Source organism: Pelodiscus sinensis, chromosome 9 (assembly GCF_052426305.1).
Source record: "Pelodiscus sinensis isolate ZL-2025 chromosome 9, ASM5242630v1, whole genome shotgun sequence".
NCBI lineage: Eukaryota > Metazoa > Chordata > Testudines > Trionychidae > Pelodiscus > Pelodiscus sinensis.
Window position 1 is genome coordinate 11,895,458 of NC_143060.1, and position 25,253 is coordinate 11,920,710.

Consider the following 25,253-nt stretch of genomic DNA (forward strand, 5'->3'; position numbering starts at 1 on the left):
GGTATCTTATGCACTGCACCACTGGGGGAGGGGAAGCTCCCCAACTGCCCTACATTCTGGGCCCCCCTTATCCTTCTTTTGTCCCAAGGGTGCCTGGTCCATCCATCACCAAGCTGGTGGTGGCTGTCCCGGGGGAGGGGAGTCTTGTTTTAATATATTTTCTTTCACACATACCGACTGCTTAAAATTATATTTCTGTGTGTGTGTGTGTGTGTGTGTGTGTGTGTGTGTGTGTTTGGTTTGTATTGGTGGTGCACGTTCACACACTACCTCAATATTGGTATTGCACATAAGAAATTTCAACGGCCCAAGAATAGAAAATGTTAGAGGGAACACTGGCCAGCGGTGGAGAACCTTTTTTGGGTTGAGTATCAGAGGGGTAGCCGTGTTAGTCTGAATCTGCAAAAGCGACGAGGAGTCCTGTGGCACCTTATAGACTATTCTTTTGCCATCATGTGCCAACAATGCCCCACTGCTATATACATCGGCCAAACTGGACAGTCCCTACGTAAAAGAATCAATGGACACAAATCTGATATTAGGAATGGCAACATACAAAAACCTGTAGGGGAACGCTTCAATCTTCCTGGACACACAATTGCAGATCTAAAAGTAGCCATCCTGTAGCAAAAAAACTTCAGGACCAGACTTCAAAGAGAAACTGCTGAGCTAAAGTTCATCTTTAAGTTTGACACAATCAACTCTGGATTAAACAAATACTGTGAATGGCTCCCTAACTACAAAAGCAGCTTCTGCTCTCTTGGAATTCACACCTCCAGATCAGCTGCTAGAAGTGGGCCTCATCCTCCTTAATTGGATCCACCTCGTCATCTCCAGCCCGATCCTGGCCTGCATATTTATACCTGCCTCTGGAAATGCATCTGACGAAGTGGGTCTTTGCCACTTGCTCCTACACTTCAGTTAGTCTATAAGGTGCCACAGGACTCCTCGTCGCTTTTTTGGGTTGGAGGCCACTGACCCCAAGGCAAGTAGATTTTATGTGCTCCAGCCCCACGGTGGGATAGCAGAGGGGTTGGAGTACCAGCTGTGGCGGCGCGTTGGGGGTCCCACGTCTCCTGCACCCCGAAATGGCACAAACAGACTGCCCCAGCCAGTGGAATAGAGGAAGTTTATTGCCTCTCCAGGTTATAGCACAGCACAGATGTAATCTGGTCACAGAGCTGGGCTAGGCTGCCTCAGGCCCCCTTGAGATGGGGGAGACTGGGCCCCTAAACTCCAGCCCCTTTCCCTAGGCTGTCTCCTCCATGCTTCCAGCCAGCAACTAACTCTCTTCCAGCCCTGCCCCCCAGCCAGGGCAGCATTCCACCTTCCTTTGTTCCTCTCCATGGGGGGTGTCTGACCATACTGGTTTGCATAGTGACTCATCCTGTTTTGCTGGGTCGTGATACCCACGGCAGCCAGTGGGGGTTACCCCAGAGCCAGCAGCATAGAAACCAGCCAGGTACCCCCACTACGTCACACCAGCACAGGCTCCTCAATGCTGGAGGGGGGAGCCCCAAGCTTCTGGAGCTGTACCCAGGCAGGCCGGGGGCCGCTGGTTCCCCATTCCTGCTCTGTGCTGTACAGTATTTGTGGTAGCAGTATAGTTTGTGTCTATATAGGATATGTACTGTAAGGAAGATTAATATATAACTTCTTAGCTCTTCTTGTTTTGCGCGTGGTATAGATGTGTGTAGCAATCTTAATTGTTTTACCACAGCTTGTGCAGTAGTTATATCTCAGGTTACATTCCTAGAGTACTACCATTGCAATTCCTTCTGCTTTCACCAACCAAAGGAATAACAGTCCAATAATTGTTTCTAAAACTTAAGTCTCTTATTTGGCAGCACATATTCCTGACAATCTAATTATTGACATCTGGTATTAAAAATTTATTTGACTGATTTATGGAAATAATTTAAAAGGCACATATTTCAATAATTAAATTACTGTGCAGTGGTCAAATAGTAATCTACGAATGTATCTCTATTCAAATTGCTAAAATTGATTACTGTTAGCCTCTTTTGTATTTTTGTTTACCTGTTAGATTTGTTATGTTTAAACAAAGCACGCGAGATCTTTTATAGGAGAAAAGGCAGCACGCCACATTTATTGAGAATACAACAGTAGCATATGCTTTTCAGTCACTCACACAAACACACACCATACACACAGTCCTGCCAGATGATGTTATAGTTACCAGTCCAGAGTCTGGCTCAATCTAGTGGCCAGCCAGATCTATCACAGAGTGGGAGCAGGGCCTTTGTTGGTCGCGATCCAGTCTTCTCCTGGAGTTGGTGGCAAGATGAACCCAAAGTTCCATGGAAAAGCACCCTGCTTTTATAATCCTTTCCTCTATGGATTTTACTGTTCCAGTCTGTGTTAGTGTTATCTTTTGATGTTACCATTCCAAATATATCAGAGACAGTCATCCTGTCCTGGATTTAATCAGTTGTTTTCAGGGGTGCCCACCCTTTAGAGTCGTCAGTTCTGCCAATCCTTGACCATGGGTACGCACTGATGGTTCTGACGCTGATATGTCTCTTCGCAGTATGTCTTTCACAGTCTGTCTTCACCCGCATTGTCCCCTCCTTTCTAGGCAATTTGGCTCTAATGGTGGCCTTCACGCCTTTATCTTTATGATGATACATTTCTCATTCACACAAACAGTTTTTCACAGAAACCTTCAAGGTAAACAGTACTGTTTTATATTAAGCAAAAGCAAAATCAAAACAATTCACATCGAAGGCTCGGGCCTTCAGTGATCTAATCTCATTAACATAGACACAATACCAAAATCCTATCTCTTTACTTACTAAACTTTAAAAGAAATGTATATTTAACTAGAGGACTTAATTAATAAAATATTAAATATATTACCTTATATTACTACATTATTAAACCTAAAATACAAATATATAAAGCCCTTACTCCAACAGATTGGGCATTTTATCAAGTGGAATTTAGCCATCTAATAATTGAAATATTTACGAACCCAAGCCTAGTTTCATTGCAAAGAATTATTAATATAATGTATCTGTTACAACAGAGACTTTAAAGCTAGTGTCGTAAGAATTTGAACTGAATAAAGCACCCCTAGCAGTTGTTAATAAGTCTGTAAGAAAATATTAGAGACTCTTAATATAGCTTAATATTTTTCTTTCAGGAACAAAACAAGAACACTTTGCAAAAATTGCATGGAAGAATCATAGCCATTCAGCTAACAACCCGTGAGTGCAATACTGTGCTTTGGTAATGAAAATATAGCAAGAAAATTTGAAAGAAATCATGTGATGTACAACTTTAAAAAAGTATAAGATAGACATGACCCCTTCCATTACGTACTCTGAGAATAATACTCCAATATAAATTCTCTGTTTAGTGTCTTACACTTTGTAAAATTACAGTCTGAAAGTAATACAGTGAATGTATCTATGATTAATATGTTTTTTTCCTGAGGTGGTGCTAAAATAAGATATGTGTTTTTCCTAGATTTTCCCAGTTCCAGAAGAAGTACAGTTTAGATCAAGTGTTGCAGTCTCGCAAAGTTTATGATTTTCTGACTGTTTTACAGTGTTGGTAAGAATAGGACTTTGATACTGTATAGAAATAAATGTTTGAAATACTTTATATCATAAAAACAAAATTTAATTTCTGATAGAATTATAAGCTGTAAACTTTTTCAAATACTGTTCCATATCTCTTTGGAGTAATTAGATGCATTTTAAAAATTTAAATTTGAATAAATAAATAAAAATTCATTCTACTTTGCAAATCCTTAAGCTATAACTTGCTAGGCAAAATTCTCTCTCACTTTTCTGTTTTAATATATTTCTCAGACCCTGCATATCAGTGCATTTTTTCTGCTGTTTAACAAGCTTTTTCCCTCACTGATGTCTTTCCTATCCAGCCATGAAAGACATTTTCCAAAGTCAGCACTGTTTCTAATAGAAATTTGAGCAATATGCTATTTTAATTGAAGAAATCTGTTTCACTAAAAGATTTTGCTAGAAGAGTTCAGCCAACTTTTTGATGGAAAGTTGATGTCAGTAAACCTCTTTGGAATAATTTATGGATATACATTTGGTTTCACATCAATGACTCCTGCCACTAATAGTGTTCTTTGTCTAGAAAACCATTGTTAATGGCATGCAGTGAATAAATTTTTTACTTTCAATTAGCCCAACATCTGATGGAGCTGCAGCTGTGCTTTTAGCTAATGAAGAATTTGTAAGAAAACATGGTTTGATGTCAAAAGCGGTGGAAATCGTAGCCCAAGAGATGGTCACTGATCTTTCAAGTACTTTTGAAGAGAATAGTTGTATTAAGGCGGTAGGTTTCACATTTTGCTTTTCTCCTGCTCTCCACTTCTCATGCATATTGATCTTAATACTATTACAGATTTTTCCATGATTAAAATATCCACATAACACATGCATTGTATTTCACTATGAAGTAAAACCTAAACTATGTGCTGTACACTTCAAAAAAATCTTCTAGGAAAAAAGATACAACCCTGCAGTAATGGTAAAAAAACAATTTTTATATATGTATATCTGTATGGATAGTTATTAAATGTAAGCAGTTTACTTTCAGAGAGTTACCGGTAGCTGTGTTAGTCTGTTTCAGCAAAAATGAGTCCAGTGGCACCTTAAAGACTTAACAATTTTGTTAGAGCATAAGCTTTTGTGGGCTATAACTCACTTTGTCAGATGCGTGAAGAGTGAGCTGCAGCACACAAAAGCTTATACCCTGATAAATTTGATAGTCTTTAAGATTCCACAGGAGAAAAAGTTTACTGTTACACTGCACTTTTTCTAATTGTTTAAACACTGAGGAGTCCTGTGACACCTTAAAGACTAATAGATATATACAGCCATAAGCTTTCATGGGTCAAAACCACTTTGTCAGGTGCATGGAATGGAAATCACAAAGGCAGGGATCTTCTGTGACTTCCATTTAAAGCTTGTGCCCAAATATATCTGTTAGTCTTAAAGATGTCACAGGATTCCTATTTGTTTTTTGCAGATATAGACTAACACGGCTACCTCTCTAAATCAAATTGTTTAAGACACCAAATTAAGGAGAGAACATAAAAATTGCGAGACAGATGCAACAATCATTGAATAATCGGTGACTTGAACTCATGATCTAGTTTTCCTTCTCTTCTCCAGAAGGATTATATGCCTGAAAAGCATGTAACCAGCCAGTGTGTGTAATTATGTCACTTATAAGTATAATTGCTAGTTTGATTAACCTAAACCCAGAGGTAGGTTTAGACTGCAATGTTTGGATCCGGAGTCAAGTTTTCTCAAAAAATTGGGGTTATTTGCATCTCTGTTCTAGTATGGGTTTGTCTGTAGTAATTGTGGACCAAATTATGCTCTTTGTTGCATAGGTCAATGAAGATGTGATAAATTCTCAGATGGTGAAAACTATCACATAGTATTCAACCTCATTGACGTCAGTGGGGTAGCATAGGGGTAATTGAGGGCCAAATTCAGCCCAAAGCAAATGAAAACATTCCAGAAAATCAGATTAAAAATATTAAATATTAGCATTAAGGTCAAGATGGGTGGCAACAGAGGCATAGGCTACTAGTTAAATAGAGATTTGAGGCCAAACATTCAAATAGCATAAGCATTTGCAATTTTTCTGATATCTGTGGAATTGCACCCAATTATATTAGCACATACCCTTAATGATTAAATAATTTTGGCTCACTTGTGGGGAGAAGGAGTGGAGGAAGACTAAAGAGGAGCCATCACTTAGAATTTTCCTATAATGAAGTGCCACATGATGGAAATCTAAGACTGCAGTATGAGACACATTAATGTTTGACTAAATTGCTATCACTTGTAGGTGGTCAGGTCACTTGTAGCAAACATTCAGGTCACAAGTAGCAGATGAGCATAGTCAAAAGTCTTGAGCTGTGTAACTCACGATTTGTTATTGTAGGTTGGTTATGATATGAGTAAAGAAGCTGCGAAAAGATGTTTTTCCAAAGCTGGTCTGAAACCTGCAGATGTGGATGTGATTGAACTCCATGATTGTTTCTCATCTAATGAGCTCATTACGTATGAAGCTCTAGGACTTTGTCCTGAAGGTAATAACATTAATGAATTATTTTACTTTCTTAAAATGGATAAAATTAAACATGTCTTGTAACTTTGTGTGTTGCACTAAAGCAGTAATAGCATTTGTAAGAACCTATCCTATATGGTCAGAGCATTATTCTACAACTACATATGGGTGAACAAAAGCAAAATATTATACATAAACATTTTAATTGGCAAATGACTCTGTGTGGTAGCCTAAATGAATATCAAAAGGCAAATTAATGCATCACAGATACATGGTGCAAAAAACATGTGGTTAGCAAGTTGAAGAGAGAGAGTTCTTTTTAAAGGAAGTATAGGAGGGGGGGGCTGTGAGCTGACATACTTTCCTTCCTTTTATTTGTCTCAGCTTCCAGTCCCCCTTGTTTTAGCTCCTCATGCTGTTCTTCCCTGTTCCTAGACTTTATTCATTTCTCCAAGGTTTTGCTTTACTTTCTTCCAGCGTCTGCTGTGACCAGTTAATCTTGCAATTTCGCAACAAAGCAAACACCATTGGTGTTTCCCTGATGTTTCCAGTGGCAATGTTAGATTGCTATGAACTAATTTTCTGGCTAGTGTGAGTAAGCACAGTTTTCAATTTTTCTTTCTCACTTAATTTAATTCCCTGATGCAGTTAGTAAACATTTATAGTTTCAGCAAACTTTACCAATACTAAGGAGGTGAATTGAATTGGAAGATTTTGTGTCTACAAAATTAGAAATCACCTGAGGTGTTTCCTATTCTAACATCTTAGTTTTCTATAAATTTACTAGCTATGCATTAACATTTTGAATGTAAGGTAAGCCCTTAACATTTGTGTTGTGGTGGTTTTTTTTACTTAAGGAAATTGAACAAGAAGCATTGAATACAGCAAATATATGTGGGTTTATTTGAAATTTAAAGATAATTTTACTGATAAATTGTTTCAGAAGTATTCACAGAGAATAAAGGAGGGACTCAGTCTCAGATATGATCTTTTTTTCTTGATTCCTAATACAATGCACCCAGAAAGTCATTAGAAAAGGTCTCATACAAAGGCTTTTAAGCAAAGTTAGCAATCATGGCAGAAGATGAGCAAGATTCTCTCATTGGGTCAATAACTGGTTAAAAGACAGGAAACAAAGGGTAGGAATAAACCATGGGTTTCTAGAATGGAGAGAATCTATATTGTAAATGACTCTAATTTCTTTCCATAGTTAATAAATCTTTAGTTTGCTTGTTGTAGGATTGCCTAGGAATGTTGTCCTTGGTCTGCGACCTGAATGCAATTGCCCTAAGGTGGTGGTCAACAAGTGGTCAGTTGCGATCAACTGGGAGACCAACCAGTCATTTACAATTGGCAGGCCCCCTGTATGCCCCACGCCCATGCCACTGACCCGTTCATAGTGTGGCTTCACAACTGAGAAGGTTGGAGTGAAGGCAGGTGTCTCTGCACATTGCTCTTTCCTGTAAGCACTGGAAGAGTAACGTGAATACGAAACTGCAGTGGGAGTTGAGAGGGCAGTGCTGGCATAGAGAGGCAGCACATGGAGCCACGTGCCACCCTTTCTCTACCGCTGGCCCTTTCTGGGAGTGATGTGAAACTGGGGCAGGCAGAGGGTCTGCTTCAGTCTTGTGCTGCACTGCTGACTGGGAGCCACTTGCAGTAAATGCTGCCCAACGGGAAGCAGCACTCCAACCCCCAGGTCTCTCATGCAGCCAGCACTCTAAACCCTGTCCTGCACTCTAAGCCCTGAGCCCCCTTACGGAGCCAGCATCCCATACCTCCTACTGTGCCCTAAGCCCCCTCCCAGAAAGAGTACTCATACTCATTCTGCACCTCAAACCCTAGCCCTAACCCCCCTCCAGAGTCTTCATTTCCCCCCCCCCCCCGCACTCTGAACCCCTGCCTAAATCTGGAATCCCAGCAGAGTCAGCATCCTGCACTCCAACCCTGTATCTCAGCCCAGTGGGAGAGAAGGGAGGAGTGGAGTGAGTGGGGTGGAGCTTTGGGGAAGCAGCAGGACCTCAGAGAAGGGGCAGGATAGATCTTTGATTGCCCTTAAATTCAGAAAGTGATTTTGGGGATAAAAAGGTTGGAGACCACTGACTTAGGGTTAAGTGACTGGTCCTTTGATACTGGGATTAATCTTGAATATTGTTGTGATTTTTGGTGTAAAGTAACCATCTATCACATGGTCCAACTTGCCTGGATGGTAAGAGGGACTGGACTGCTAAAGGGGACTGCTGGTGACTGCAAAGTAACACTGGCGAGGAGTCCTGTGGCACCGTATAGACTAACTGAAGTGTTAGAGCATAAGCTTTCGTGGGCAAAGACCCACTTCATCAGATGCATGTAGTGTAAATTTCCAGAGGCAGGTATAAATATGCAGGCCAGAATCAGGCTGGAGATGACGAGGTGGATCCAATCAGGGAGGATGAGGCCCACTTCTAGTAGCTGATCTGCAGGTGTGTATTCCAAGAGAGGAGAAGCTGCCTTTGTAGTTAGCAAACCATTCATAGTCTTTGTTTAATCCAGAGTTGATTGTGTCAAACTTAAAGATGAACTCAGCAGTTTCTCTTTGAAGTCTGGTCCTGAAGTTTTTTTGCTGCAGATTGGCTACCTTTAGATCTACAATTGTGTGTCCAGGGAGATTGAAGTGTTCCCCTACAGGTTTTTGTATGTTGCCATTCCTAATATCTGATTTGTGTCAATTGATTCTTTTACGTAGGGACTGTCCAGTTTGGCCGATGTATATAGCAGTGGGGCATTGTTGGCACATGATGGCATATATTACGTTAGTAGATGTGCAGGAGAATGAACCAGTGACAGTATGGCTGATCTGGTTAGGTCCTGTGATGGTGTTGCTGGTGTATGTATGTGGGCAGAGTTGGCACCGAGGTTTGTTGCATGGATTGGTTCCTGAGTTAGAGTTATTATGGTGCGGTGTTGTCAGCCGACGGTCAGGGCAGTGTGTGTGTGTGTGTGTTTGTGTGTGTTTCCGAGAAAAGGTTTAACGTCCGTGTCTTTACTGCTAGGACCAGGGTCCCATTGCAGAGGGTAGCCAGCAGGCCAACAGACGTCCCTGCTTATAGGAAGAGCTTATTATACCTCAGATTTTAGCTGCTAGAACACAGGGTTCCTTCGCAGCGGGCAGCCTAGGGAAGGCTGAGAAGTGCCCCAATGGACCTGTCACCTGGGAGTGACACAGATCCAAACGCCCAAGCTCTTCCTATACCTGTCCCTTATGACCGGCTGAAGTTCTTTTAAATGGTTCTGTTACAGCAACTGAAGGAGTCAGGTTAAAGCTTAAACAGTTAGGGTATGTCTACACTACCACCCTAGTTCGAACTAGGGTGGTAATGTAGGCAACCGGAGTTGCAAATGAAGCCTGGGATTTGAATTTCCCGGGCTTCATTTGCATAAAGCCGGGCGCTGCCATTTTTAAATGTCCGCTAATGCGGACTCCGTGCAGTGTGTAGGAAGCCTAGTCTGAACTACCTAGTCCGTGCCACGTGTAGCCGTGCAGCACGGCGTCCACACTAGCAGACATTTAAAAATGGCAGCGCCCGGCTTTATGCAAATGAAGCCCGGGAAATTCAAATCCCGGGCTTCATTTGCAACTCCGGTTGCCTACATTACCACCCTAGTTCGAACTAGGGTGGTAGTGTAGACATACCCTTACAGGTTTATTAAAGAATAATAATTCTTTGGTTACAATGGCTATTGCTCTATTTCTTAAATGCTAGCAAATATATAGATCTTAAAAATGGTTACAGGAAAAAGGTAAAGATAGAAAATAGAAATAATGGTACCAAGTGACAGTTTAATCTTTAAAGAGCTCTAACACTACGTATATATATTCTTAAACAAAGGACCACATCCAGATACAATTTTTACCCCCTTCTGTGCCTCTTGACTACAGCGTGTCAGGCTAGGGTCGGTCCCTCAATTCCTCAGAAAGACGAATACGAGGTGGGCGTCCCCTCTGGAACCTCAGGAGATCAAACACCAAACCCGACCAGCAGATAGGTGGTAGATTGACGCTCAGAGTAAGTGTGCTACTGGACCCATCTTTATACCCCTGGGGGCCCGTATTCTCTTTCTTATCTTAAGAGACCAAATTGTACTGGTCCGTTTTGTGGCGCCAGTTCTTACAAGCAAGTTTCAAATTAATTTACACTTGTAAGAGAGGAAGATAGTTAAATTAGGAGTGCCGGATGTTCTTTGTTGGGCGGGAGATTCCTCCCCCCGCGGACAGCTGTGTGTTCGTATCAATATGGGTTAAGTCAAGGGCACTTCTGTGCAGCCTCTTGGTCAGCGATTAGTTTGATCACCCTCTTATCTCTGCTTACAGTTGTCCATGGTCACTGAGCCAGCATATCTAAACCTTCTGCTCCAAGGTTTTCAAAGATCATGCTGTTTTTACTGCTCTGTGTGCCCTGCATGCTTTCAAGCAGACAAAGATGGATGTTAAAATGGGGGTTCATGTCTGGCTACAGGTGTGTAGTTGCTGGTGAGAATATGCTTCAGGTTGGCGGGTTGTCTGTGGGCAAGGACTGGCCTGCCTCCCAAGCCCTGTGAAAGCAAGGGATCATTGTCCAGGATGGCTTGTAGATCACTAATGATGAGTTGGAGAGGTTTTAGCTGAGGACTGTAGGTGATGGCCAGTGGTGTTCTGTTGGTTTCTTTCTTGGGCTTGTCCCGTAGCAGGAGGCTTCTGGGTACACATCTGGCTCTGTCAATCTGTCTCCTCACTTTCTCCTGTTAGTATCGTAGTTTACAGAATGCTTGTTGAAGATCTTGTAGGTGTAGGTCTCTGTCTGAGGGGTTGGAGCATATGCGGTTGTACCTCAGTGCTTGGCTGTAAACAATGGATCATATGATGTGTCCGGGATGGAAGCTGGAGGCCTGCAGGTAAGCATAGCAGTCGGCAGGTTTTTGGTATAGGGTGGTATTGATATGACCGTCACTTATTTGCACCGTGGTGTCCAGGAAATGGACCTCCCGTGTAGACTGGTCCATGCTGAGGTTGATGGTGGGGTGGAAGCTGTTGAAATCGTGGTGAAATTCTTCCAGAGTCTCCTTCCCATGGGTCCAGATAATGAAGATGTCATCGATGTAGCCTAGGTAGAGAAGGGGCGTAAGTGGACAAGAGCTGAGGAAGCGTTGTTTCAGGTCAGCCATAAAAATGTTGGCGTATTGTGGGGCCATGCGGGTGCCCATAGCAGTGCCACTGGTCTGGAGGTATATATTGTCACCAAATCTGAAATATTGTGTGTGAGGATAAATTCAGAGTTCAGCCACCAGTTGTGCTGTGGCATCATCAGGGATACTGTTCCTGACAGCTTGTACTCCATCTACATGTGGGATGTTTGTGTAGAGAGCCTCTACATCCATGGTGGCTAGGATGGTGTTTTCTGGAAGATCACCAATGCATTGTAATTTTCTCAGGAAATCCGTAGTGTCACGGAGGTAACTGGGAATGCTGGTGGCGTAGGGTCTGAGTAGAGAGTCTACATAGCCAGACAGTCTTTCAGCGAGAGTGCCAATGCCCGAGATGATGGGGCGTCCGGGATTTCCAGGTTTGTGGATCTTGGGTAATAGATAGAACAACCCTGGTCGGGGCTTTAAGGGTGTGTTGATTTGTTCCTGTGCTTGTGTAGGGAGTGTCCTGAGCAGATGGTGCAGTTTCTTAGTGTATTCCTTAGTGGGATCTGACGAAAGAGGCCTGTAGAATAAAAGTAAGACTGTTACTGTTTTAAGTAAGACTGCTAAGATGCATCTACACTGCACCCATAGCTCGAAATAAGCTATGCAGTTGAGCTATGCAAATTGAGTAGCTTATTATGAGTCAATTTTGAAATAACTTATTTCGAATTTTGGCACTGTCTACACAGCACTTATTTTGAAATAAATCACTATTCTGAAATGTCTTACTCCATGGGACATTGGAATAGTGAGCCCATTATATTTCAAAATAATGGGAGCGCTCAAAAGATGCAGAAATAGGTATTCCTGGTGTAGACGTAGCCTAACAGTGTTTTATGAGTTCACACTTGTTACTGGGTTGCTGAAATCTAATTATAGAAAATATAACTAGTTTGCATTTCTGCTCTGCTTTTTGACAATCTTGAGTTTGGCACTCAGCCTTGAGCTACTCCAGACAGTGTGACGACAAAATCAGGGGTCACCCAATGAAATTAATCGGCAACAGCTTTAAAATAAGTGTGAGGAAGTACTTCTTAATGCAACACACAATCAACCTGTGGAACTTATTGCCTGGGGATTTTGTGAAGGCAAGAAGTGTAACTGTTAAACAAACAAACAAAAAGAGACAAGTTCATGGAGGATATTTCCATCACTGTAAGACAAGATATTCAGGGACATGACCCCATGCTCTAGGTGTCCCTAAATCTCTGACTGCCAGAAGCTGTGATTGGACAATATCGGGCGTTGGCCACTGTTGGAAGACATGATACTGGCTTGATGGACTTTTGGTCTTACCCAATACGGCTGTTCTTATGTTCAATATATTTTGAACTATTACATTTCAGATTTTAATAAGTTTTAGTAAATTTTGCTTTTAAATACATTATTGGTTTTTCTAAACTTGAATTAAAAATTGAATAAATTTTCTGAAAAAAGCATGCTTTTATTTACTTACCACTAGGTGAGATAAATATAAGATATAATCTTCTTAATGAACACAAGCTGAGATTGGGGATTCAAAGGAAAGGCCTTCAAGAATTTAGTCTCAAGATTTTTAACTGAACAAATCTTTAAGAAGATCTCTTTCACTCCCCTTTTCTTCTTACTATCCCTTCCCTTTCTCTGATCTCTTCCTGTATACCACATTATTATTTGCTGGGTCTCTGTGGCACCAGTAGCAGAAACAATGGTTGCAGTAACTTTTCCATTTTATTAGATATGTACACTCATTAGTAAAAAGAAGCACCCACTCTTTGTTCTACATGTGTCTTGGTGGAGCTAGAAAATATAGCACACTGCTCCTGTTACTCCCATTTGGCCAGTAATTAACTTATAACTCAGTAGTATATTTTGTGTTCTAATTAATTTCACTTTTTAGTCAATGTCATGAGAATGTCTCTTTAACTTCTTGACCCTGCAAGATCTTTATTGGGAAAATCGTTTAATCCAAATAAACAAGATTAGTCGCCCCTATGAATCAAAATCTGATACTTAATGTGATTTCTGTTTGTTGAATACTGAAATTGTTAAGCATGAAAGAATGTGTTTAAAAGTACTGAATCTGCAGCATGCCAATCCGTGCTATTAATATTGTTTTCAGGATTATAGACATGTTGATTCCAGGATAGGAGAAAAACATTGGAGGAGGTAATATCTTTTACTGAATAAACTTCTGTAGGTAAAAAAGAAGCTATACAGACCTCTTCTTGAGATTTTATAGCTCAAATGCTTGACTCTTTACTCTTGGAGGAATTCTGCACCAACAAATTGAAAAATTCTGCTCACAGTTTTTTAAAATTCTGAGAATTGTATTTATTAAACTAACACTGTATAATCATGCCAGTTTCAGTTATTTTGGTAATTTATTTCAAAATACCTGTCAGCAAGTATGTCTATAGCAATACAGATACACACAAAAATTCTCTCAGTAGTAGAGTTATAAAGAACACTCTGTAACAACCCAGTTCCTGCTTCTGCCAGAACCCAGCCAGAGGATCAGACACTTGCACCCCCTTTCTCCCAGCCATATACTTTGCCCTCTACCAGCCATACACTCATACTCCCTCTCCCTCCCAGATCCCAGCTGTGGGGCCCTCCCTGGCCCAGTCACTCACATGGCCTCCTCCCCAGAGGCTAGCTGTGGCCTCTCCTTCCCCACCATAAACACTTACAAATCACACCAGGGATTCAGAGGGAGAAATAGCCTGATGCTCTGTCCCAGGCTACCAGACTCCTTCCTGGTACTGCTCCATCCTAGACCTCCACCCCTTCTCTCAAGTCCCTGTCCTCCCTGCCTGTTATTCACCCCCGCCCCACCTCTATTTGCCCCTCATCTGAGCATACCCCACCTCTGCTCTTCCCCTCTCCCCTCCAGAGCCTCCTGCATGTGGCAAAACAGCTGATTGAGGCAGGCAGTAAGCACTGAGAGGGAGAGGAAGGAGTTGATCAGCAAGGCCACGAGCAGATGAGAAGTTCTGGGAGAGAAAGGGAGAGCTGGCTGCAAGTGGATGCAAAGTACCACTGATTTTTTTTTTCCGTGGGTGCTCCAGCTCCAGAGCTCCCACAGAGTTGGTACCTATGGCTGGCACCCAGACTTGCACAGTTTCTTGTGCACTACCACCTCCTTCCTTCAAGATGTGCTAGGGACCCACAATGGGGAGCCTGCACTGGCACTCTAGCTCTGCATTCCCTCCTCCCCCCAGGTTGGAGCTTGAGCACTGTCCTCCTCTCTGCCCGGTCATGTCTTCTATTTGTGAGCTAGGTTCTGCAGGGTCCAGCAGTACAATGGCAGCCAACATTTCTTCAACCCATTTCTGGGGAGGTGGGGTGGGAGAATTCTGGGTACCCAATATTAATTTCAGTAAAATTCTTCAGTGCACAGTGGTGCAGAATTCTCCCAGGGATATCTCTTTCACTAACAGAAATTGATCCAATAAAAGATACTACGTCACCCACCTTGTATTTCATTAATATTATTGTAAGTTGTGATTTCCAGTGGAAAACCAGTATATCTGACTGATGCTTTTTAGGTACATGAGATCTTCTAATTATAATTTTACCGTCAGTTTTTTGTGTTACAATTTTATGGTTTTGGCTGACTCAGAATATATGCATTAATATGAAGAAGTAACAGTAAGGTTTAGAAATATACCTAAAGTGGCTTTTTACAACTATTTTCCCTTTGTCAAACAATAATTTATAGGAAAAGCTGGGGAACTGATTGATAGAGGAGACAATACTTACGGTGGAAAATGGGTGATAAATCCTAGTGGTGGTTTGATTTCAAAAGGACACCCATTGGGTGCCACAGGTAAGACAAATATAGATTTTAAATTTCTAATGATTTTGAGATCTGCATGTGGAAATCAAGCTATTTGTTTTAAAATGTTACAGCAATGTTACAGCTTTATTTTATACACAGAGTCTGACTCCAGTTGCCCATTCAGACCAATGGATTCAAAGTAGTTGAGGTGAATATTATCTTCTGCATTACCTAATGCAGGGCTACTAAACTTTGGAAGCTCTGGGGGCCACAATGATACTCATAGCATATGCTGAGGACCGCAACTTAAGTGTGGTTGCATATACATGCAAATACAGTAAAACTCTGATGGTCCGGCACTCCTGATGGTCCGGCACACTGTGTATCTTATTGTATATCTTATTTCGAATGTATTTTGAAATAGCTTATTTTGAAATTTGGCGTGTCTACACAGCGCCAAATTTCAAAATAATGAGCTATTTCAACCCATCCTTTATCCCTCATGCAACAAGTTTTACTAGGATGGCAAAATAACATGCCAGTTATTTCAAAAAATATTTCAAAATAATGGGCACCTTGTGTAGACGCGGGGTAGTTATTTTGGGAGACCTCCTGTATTTTGAAATGGCTGTGCAGTGTAGATGTACCCTTAGAAACTAACAAAAAATGTAAGTGGTATGAGCTTTCCAGGGCACAACCCACTTCTTCAGTTGAATGAAGTAAGGCAGGCCTGGGCAAGATACGGCCAGCGGGCCGCATCCAGCCTGCCAAGCCACCGGATCCGGCCCACAGAGGCAGCGGGGAGCCCCAGGCAAGCTCCCCAGCTTGCCCTGCAGCTCCGCACGCCATGTAGAAACGTGGCTGCAAGGCTTCATTTCTGTTTTGAAACTGGAGGGGAGGGGAGAAGTTTTAGGAGCCGCTCCATCCCCAGTGCATTCCCGTTGGCCAGTTTCTGGCAGAAACCAGCCAATGTGAGCTGCTTGTTAAAATAACAGACAGCTAAGAAGAATCATGTCCCCTCTCCTGAGCTTAGTTATTCATGAAGCACATGGCCAGGCAGGCTGGCTGGGAAACATTTTAAACTCGGCAGGCGGGCTAGTTTGGCAGCTGAAAAGTAAGTCTCTTGGCCACAGTCTACTCTGGCACCCCAGCCGTTTCCTGCCCCAATCTCTGCCCCCCCCCCCCCCCACTCAACATACCCAAACCCTCTGTCCCCCTCTTACACCAATACCTCTTCTAAGATCTGGTACCCCCGTTTCCTGCCCCAGATCACAATCCCCTCCTACCCTAGGTCACATCCCAAACCCCTGCACTCCAGTCCTCTGCCCTAGGTCACAACTGCTGCTTCATCCCAACTCCCTCCCAGACTCCAGTCTCCCTCCTGCACCACAGTCCCTTACCCCAAACTCCCTTCTGCACCCAACCTCCATTCCAGACCCTGCATCTCCATTAATATCATGGAAGAGTGTGGTCCTCAACCACTTTCCAAAATCTTGGAGTGGCCCCTCATCAAAAATTATTTCTCACCCCTGGAGTAAGGGGTCCAGGGTACAAAGAAAAAAAAAGTTTTTGTACCTTGACCCCTTACTCTATTAATCTGAAGAAGTCGGTTGTGCTCACAGAAGCTCATGATATCACCTACATTTTTTTTGTTAATCTCTAAGGCACTGCAGAAGTATTTGTTGTTGTTTTTTTATTTAGTTACAGACTAACACTGCTATCCCTAGGGTTGCCAGATGGTTGAAACAAAAATACTGAACACCCTCCCCACCCACCCCCAAAAAAAACCACAGGGAAAAAATTCTGTTGAAGGAGAAAAAAAGGGGGGGGGGGAGACCAAAGTTGTTGAGGGGGAAAAAAAAAAGGACTCCAAGATTTATTAAGGAAAAAAATAAAATAAAACAGCATGTCCCCTTTAAGAATGAGAGTAGGGATAGGAACAGGGGAGCGGCTGAGCACTAAGACCCAGGGGAAGCAGCCGGCAGCCTTGCGTAACCAGGTAAGCGTGGAGCTGGGGTCGGTAGGCTGGGGGTGTTGGGAACCGGGGGAGAGTGGGCGTGGAGAGAGAGAGAGAGGCCGAGCGCTGAGTGTAGGGTTGCCAGGTGCCCAGCATTTTCGCCTCCTGGCCGGGGAAAAAGTCAGAAAATACCAGACATTTTAGATGTCCAGTATTCTCTGAATTTTTTTTACCGGACAGGAGGTGAAAATACCGGACTGTCTGGGTGAATACCAGACACCTGGCAACCGCAGCTATCCCTCTCGTTTAAATCAAGTTTCCCACTGATACTTCACATATTTTTTCAAACAATGGTGCAAATCTGATAATTAAAACATGTTAATTTACAACTCAGAACAGCATTTTACGTCATCTATGAGAGTATTCTTTTTTAATATTTTTAGATAACTTGATTTTTTTTATTAATTTAAGAAATAATACATAATATTCATTACCTGTGTCAAGCTGCAGAGGCAGCAGCTGTACATTAGGAATGGTAAGAACTAACTCACACAAACACAATAGCACTTACATTTTATTAAACTAAATTTTAAATGTTACATAAATGTTTCATATTTGCAATTGCAGCAGCTTCCTAAGTTGCAAGCTCAGGGGTGGGCAAAAGCCTCACAGCGGGCTGGATCCTGGCCCTGCCCCTGCCCCTCAAGTGGCATGTGCCCCGAGGGAAAGAGCTCAGCCCCACCCTTCTTCCTCCTGGACAGTCTCTGAAGATGAGGCAGCACTGGGGCTGAGGCTCCTCAACAGGGCCAGTCCTGGAGGTGCCGCTACCGTGGCCAGGCGGCTGGGGCTGGCCCAGGAGGCTGGAGGCGCTGCTACCACAGCACCTCTGGGGCCAGCCCCGGGCTTCTTGGCTGCAGTAATGGCACCTCCAGGGCCAGCCCTGGGCCGCGGTACCGTGCCTCCTGTTCAGTCCTGGGTTGCCTGGGCGCGGTCATGGCACCTCCAGAGTCAGGCCCAGGCTGTGCACCTCCAGCTTCTGGCGCGGCCTGGGGATGCATGGCTCTGGGGAGTCCTGTGGCGCCTCTGGCCTCTGGGGCCAGCCCCAAGCCATGTGACTGCAGCAGCAGTAGTGCCTCCAGCCTCCAGGGTGGCCTGTGGCTGCGATTCCTTGGGGCCAGCCCCTTGAGTGTGTGGCCGTGGCAGCCATGTTTCCGGCCTCCAGGACTGCATGACTGTAGCAGCGGAGCCTCCCTCCAGGGAGGTTGGGACTGTGTGATTGCAGCTATTGCTGCAAGGGGGCATGAAGCAAGGTAAGGTTCCCCCTCAAAGCCAGACCTTCCCGACCCCATCTCATCATTTCCCTCCCCCCAAGACCTGGCACCATCAGCTTGCTCTGACATCTTCCCTTGTTCTTGCACCCTCTCTCCTGGCCACACACTGCACCCTCCATTGTTCCCGCTCCCTCCACCTGGCCAGACACCCTACTCCCAGCCTGCTTCTGCATCCTCGTATCCTGCACCCCATCCTTACTGGTACTACTTACTGGTAGCCCTGTCTTGTGCACTTTATCCCTCATTTTTGTCCCTTCCCCAGAGTCTAAGGAGGTCCATAAAATCCACTTACTCTAGAACCCCAGAAAAGTAAATCTGGTCTCTGGGAAGCCCTGAAACTCAGTTTCCCCCTTCCTTTCCCCTCACCCCATGAGGCTAGGGCACCAGACGAATGAGGTATCTCAGTTGGGGCCACATCAGTGAGCGTTGGGAATTTTGGAAGTTTTTTTGCTTCTCACTTGTGTGGCCCCCAACTGAATCTTTTGTGGATCAATGAGCCCTAACCCAAAAAGGATTCCCTACCCCAACATAAATAAAGAAAACATTGAAACCTTTTGTGTTGGACATATTTTGCTTTATTTAAAATGAAGTTTGATAAACTAACAAGAGAAAGATTAAACATTTTTACTGTTTCATAATTTTAATTAAACTGTTCTTACTAGCAGCAGCTGGTTCAGAAAATAAGGTCACTGTACCCAGCAGGGTAGTTCTCAGCCCCGCCCCTTCCAGGTCAGCCCCACCACTTCTGAAATTTGTGAAGTGGCCCCCTTCTAAAATTATTGCCCACCCCTGTGATAGCTCATAGCTGTTCTTAAACTTTTTTTCAATATTCAAATTTTATTAACTCTGACAACTCCTCAGAAAACTAAATGTCCTTAAAATGTCTACAACTAGCTCTCATCTTCCCCATTCCCACTGTCATTTTGATGCAGATCTGATTCCAAATTACCAAAAAATCTAAGACTGACTGCTTAGAGTGCGCTTAATTTTGGAGTAAGCCCCTTTGAAAACAACTATAGAATTGGGAAAGCTGACTTTATGCTGAAGTAAACTAGAGAATAAATTTATGGCATCATCATTATGATGTGTGACCATGATGTTCCAAATGTAATATTAAAATAAGAAAATGACACGCAGTGGCAACTGGCAACTATAGATTTCTCTGACTGTAGCTTTCTATATTGTATACTTGTGTGATAAGATTCTAAACCTAGTTAACTACTTAAATAAGCCATAAGGGTTAACTTTATGTCCTCACAACATCCATCATAGCAAACAGCTTGGGAATTTACTTGTAAAATCACACTTAGGGCACATCTTCACAGCAGGTCTAAACTTGAAATAAGCTACACAACTTGAGCTACGCTAATTGCATTGCTTAAGTTGAAATAGCTTATTTTGACTTTTGGAGCTGTCTACGCAGCAATTTTGAGATAGAGAACTCTTCCCCCAGCTTCCCTTACTCTTCATACAGTGAGGGTTACAGGAGTCGGAGTAAGCTATCCTCCAGCTCAACTTTATTTCGATATTATGTCGAAATAACTGCTTGTATGTAGATGTGGACTATGTTAATTATTCTGAAATAATGCTGCTGTGTAGACATAGCTGTAGACCAGTTGAACCTCTCTAGTCCAACACCCTTGGGACCTGACCTGTGCTGAACCAGAGAATTTGCAAAACCACAGGAGGTCAATTTTGTCTAGCAGTATTACCAACATGTCCACTGCTTATTGGGCTCTTAGAAGATATGTATGGGTTAATTAGAGCTAAATAACAGCACAGAACACTGAGAGCCATGACTGGTGGCTGTAAACAAACTTTATGGGATCATGGGAAAGTTGGATGCACCCATAGTATGTGGACTTCCGGCTAACTAAAATCATGCTGGATCACGCTGGATATTGCCAAACCAGAAAGTGTTTGACTAGAGAAGTTCACCCTGTACTAAAAGGCATAGAGAGAGTCTTGTGGAATGAAATATTGCCTAGTTGATGAATGGCCATTCATCTGAAGAAGTGGGTTGCACCCACGAAAGCTCATGATACCTTGAAAATGTCACCAACAGAAATCGGTCCACTGAAAAATAATACCTCACTTTTTAAGCATCAGTTTAAAATCAAACAAACCAAACCTTCAGATAGGCTCCTTTCTTAGGGCTTTGTTTACTAAAGTTCTTTACATTTTAGTTTGCTAAAGTGGTAGCATGATATACAACATTATTTGTTGCTATTGAAATAGCTGAAGTTTTTTAAGATCTGCCTTCTCTGTGTTTGATTTTTTAGGTCTGGCTCAGTGTGCTGAACTCTGCTGGCAGCTAAGAGGGGAAGCTGGGAAGAGACAAGTTCCTGGTGCAAAGGTTGCTCTGCAACATAACATAGGCCTTGGTGGTGCTGTAGTTGTAACTTTATACAGAATGGGTTTTCCTGAATCTGCACGGTAAGCTTTTATCTATGTGTTTATATAAATGTGTAAGTGTAATCAGAGAAAAGGTTTTGTTATACTTCAGAAGACAGATTTTCTGAGAGTATAAAGCAGGACATAATTTTAAATAATGTGGTAGATCTAGTTTTGTAGTGCTGAAAAGAAAATGTGCATGTAATTGGCTTTTTTGCACGTACAGTACAGTTTTTTCAGGACCTTATTAAATAAACTGCTTGGATTATGTTTGTTCCCTCATAGTAGGGAAAAATGCAGTCCATTAATGCAGAATTCTTTTTCTCAACATTTATATGCAGCTATTTTTTCTGAAGTCTGTTTAAACTTCCATTGTGGTTTTGGTGTTTGTCAGGGTGGCTGCTTTTTCCCCCTCCTTAATTGTATTCTCATAAATAACTGTCTCTGTTCAAAATGCTATATGCAAGGTCACTGACAGTTCCTGACTCTGGTCAGTAGCCATAGACTTCTGCCAAATTTGTTTTTATTTGTTTAAAAATATAATAATTGTAAACTGGGTAAGAAATACAAAATAAAAGAAAGTAGCTTCTTATCTTTTCTGTTCAGGAGCAGTTATTTTTAATAGTAGAAAAATTTCAGTTTCACGGAGAATGTGTGAGTGGGATTTTGTTTTTTTAGACTATCAAGCATCATTCTTATTTAATGGAGTTTTTCCATTGTTTCCTGTTTCCAATTCTGTACAGTGTAAAATTTGTTACTACTTATCAAAAGTTTGTTTACTGAAAAGAATTTAATAATCCCCATTATGATGTGGCTATTTGATGACTTCGGTGATGACAGATGTGTAATATTTACATAGGAATTTGGGTCTGCTTGTAAAAATATTTTTGCAATAGCACTTGTTTAAAAAGGTTATTGTATGCATAAAATAACACTAGTTTAGGAACAAGTGTATATATACATGCTTTTACATCAGAGTTTTTAGACATATGAAGGAGTTTCCATACAAAGAGAGATTATAGGATTCTAGAATTTCTTAATTCAGATGGGCAAGAGTTAGAGAAGATACGCTTCAGGTATATAAATTAGTGAAAGGTATATGGAAGTCTAGTTGAGTTTTCAGATTTTTCTGGTCCATAATGAAAGGATATGGGGAATTATAAACATTAAAACACAATAAAGAAAATGATTTTTCTTTAAAAAATATGTAATTAATGTAGGGACTCTCTCACAAGATTATTGAGGCCAAAAATTGAGTAAGATTAAAAATTGTAAATCTGTATGAATAAAATATCTTCTATAGTAATTATAATTGTCATCAGGTTTTCACTGCTGAGCTAATTACCAAATAGGGGTTGCAGAGAGTTCCCCCATTGTATAATACACATATTTAAGTGGCTTTTTAGAAGTTTTTTTTATAAATTTTATACTTTCCCATAGCTAAATAGTTTAGCAGTTACATGGTTGCACATTGCAGCCTATGCAGGCTCTCCAGGAGCAGGGCCAGCAGCCAGTGCACGCCAGGAGCTGGCTCCCAGCTGCCGGCCCCGCTCCTAGGGAGCTAGCTGCATTGTGGGCTCAGCTGTATAAGCTTTATACTGCAGAGCCTGCAGCACGGGGTGGCAGCCAGCTCCCCAGGAGCCGACTTTTAAGTCAGATCCTGGCATGCACCAGCTCCCATTTGCAGTCCCGCTCCTGGGGAGTTGGCTGCTGTCCCACACTGCTAACACTGATACAGAGCCAGCGCTGCAAGCTGGCATCTGGGTCCCCGGGAGCGGGGTCAGAGGCCCAGCGGGTAACTAGTACAGTAACCGATAAGCATGAGCTACATCCCTACTGTCTAGTGTGGCTACTTTCATTTGAGGCAAGCTAAGTTGAGTTTACTTTGCATGGACAGCCTATGTGATTTCAATGAGTTATTTTCTTTCGTTTCAGCAACCAGCGCATCCAGGCTAGCCCCACCAATGCACCTATTGATGGATTTAAAGCCCATCTTGTCTTCAAAGAGATTGAAAAGAAACTTGAAGAGGTAAATCATATTTTTTCTAAAGATTCTTTAAAATGGGAGACTTAACATTTCATTTATTATAGTTTGGATTCAGAGATGAGGTTGGACATCTAGCTTTTTAAACTCAAGTCCCTCATTGCATACATCTTTGTGTACTATTGTCCTCTGAACAAATGTGAATTTTGTATCCCTAGGACCACCTCGCCACCGAGCAGTAAGTTAATGATGAATTATAGGGTTTAATCGGAATGTCCAGGCTACTATTAGATTCTTATTTTACTGGAGTTGAGCTGAATTTCCTTTGGGTTTACTCAAATAGAAGAATGAGGAGTGACACACATTTAAAGCAAGGGCACATGCGAGGTGCATGCTGATTGCACACAACATTGTGAGAGACATGCATTCCCTTTGCTGCTTTGTTACTTTTACTGGAAATTTAATTTGCCTCTAATAATAGAATAATTTGTGTTGAAAAGGCTCGATAAAGAAGGAAGATCTAGTGCAACATATTTAATCTTATTTTGGGGGTCATGGTTAGTGCATGTGCCCGATTGCAATCTTGTGGACCATTGAGATGAAGGAGGGCTACTCATGCAGCCCACTCACCTAGCCTTGGTTGCCTATTGCTGGTGTAGAGGGAGAGAATTGGTTGCTGTTTACAGTAGAGTGTTCATGTCTGTGTGTGAATTTGGAGAGGGGGAGACTGTGTAGGTAGTAACTGTGACAGACATTACAATCCTATGCAGTATTTTTGGGACCATTGTACTAAATTTATGGATGGACTGTGTATGATTGTGTTCTGCTCTCAGGGGTGAGTAATCACAGCTCTTCCTGGAACTAAAAACTGGGGGTGGGGGTGTGCGCGTGCGTATGTGCGCGCACAGAGAGGAGGTAGTAACCTGGGATGTGTAAACAATTCCAAAGCACAACCTCCTGGGATGTTTGCATATGCTCATTCACACTGGGGTTTCCAGAGACTATTTGGTATAAAAAGCTGAACTGATACAGATCCTTCTTACTCATCCAGCAAATGGACAGATCCTTCTGTGCAAGGGAGCACCAACCCTTGTGGAAAGGTTAGAAAGACTTTGACTTATTAGGGCCCCGTAATACTAATGAGTGACTTCTGGTGAAGTTTTACCATTCATGTAAGAATGTTTATTGTCCTTTACGTGGGGGTTTTTGGGTCCTAAAATAAATATTCTCTGCTGAAGAAAGAGCTATGTGGTCACTGGTAAAAACACTGTCATTGTCGTACAGATACACATGCGAGACTTCAGACAGAAAGATATTACAGTGTATAACACAGGGCTGAGCAGCCTTAAAACCCCCATGCAGAAGGGAGTGGGATTAGGAACCTTGACCCAACGCAGGTGACTGCTAGAGATCTGAGACCTTACTGGGCAGTATTCCTGGAGTGGACTACAGAGGGGTAATGCAGGTGCAGTTACCCAGAAACTGACAATAACCACACCAGTAAAAGGCTTTGTGTGCAGGGTGGAAATCGCATCAGTACTAATTTGTATGGAGGACTCCTGCCACCTCTACAGAGGATTTTGGGGATGCAAGAGGTTGCTGCTACAACATTTCAACAATCCTCCTTGTACTTCTGACAGATTGCTGGGAGAGGAGCTTTTCATTATCTGCTCGATCCTGTAAGGTGATGAGCACCGTGGCCTAATCTGTCAAAGCACTTGGCCACGTGCTTAACTTTAAATGTATAAATAATCCAGTTCTCTTCATTACAGTCTGTCTCTGACTTACGAACCGGTTATGGACCAAGAATTGGTCGTAACTCGGTTTGTTCGTAAGCGCGGATCGCACGACCGCGCTGTTCGTAAGCGCGGATCACGTTCGTAACTCGGGGTCCGCCATTTACGACACTTTTGGTTGTAACTGCAAACGGTCGTAAGTCGACCATTCGCAACTCGGGGACCGGCTGTAGTGGTAAGGTTTGAAACTGATGTGACTTTGCTAGGTTAGGCTTTTGGTACACAGAAGGTGTGAAGTGAGTTACAAAAGCCATTTGGTTACTCTAAGAATATAAAACTCATCTTTCTTTTTTTTCTTTTTTTTTTTTAAATGCTCCCAATTGCTGGCAAGAGCTAATATCTCATGGTTCTAATCTTGCCTCTGCATTACTGGTGATTTGCAACATAGTAGCCCATCCTGTATGGTCCTCTGCTAATCACTTTGTGGATGAATCATCCTTCTGAACCACCCAAAATACTACATCATCTCTCCAAGATCTTTTTCTGCCTCATGTTCTATCAACTTTTCCTTCCAGTGCCTGTAAACATGCATCATACACTGAACCACTTAAAATGTGCCCGGAAATAGGGATGTAATAGTGTGGTTGATTAACTGATAAGGAAAAGCTGTCGGTTAATGCTATAGACTACACACATTTTCCCCCCTTTTCCCCCGCGGCTCTGCATTTAAAGTGCCACTTATCAGAGGCAGCAGTGCAGGGCGAAAGGCAGCTAATCCTCAAAGAGGCAGCAGCGTGGA

At 42.4% G+C, this 25,253-nt stretch overlaps 1 protein-coding gene across 1 annotated transcript in view; it reads left to right on the top strand.

The window, feature by feature from the left end:
* SCP2 (sterol carrier protein 2) overlaps positions 1–25,253 on the top strand; it is a 57,378-nt gene that overhangs the window by 21,035 nt on the left and 11,090 nt on the right. Inside the window, exons 7-13 of the mRNA XM_006126385.4 lie at positions 3,167–3,230; positions 3,493–3,579; positions 4,182–4,332; positions 5,959–6,106; positions 14,993–15,100; positions 20,623–20,776; positions 22,670–22,763. Coding sequence (XP_006126447.3) covers positions 3,167–3,230; positions 3,493–3,579; positions 4,182–4,332; positions 5,959–6,106; positions 14,993–15,100; positions 20,623–20,776; positions 22,670–22,763 — 806 coding nt within the window. The remainder of the gene's footprint in view (positions 1–3,166; positions 3,231–3,492; positions 3,580–4,181; positions 4,333–5,958; positions 6,107–14,992; positions 15,101–20,622; positions 20,777–22,669; positions 22,764–25,253) is intronic.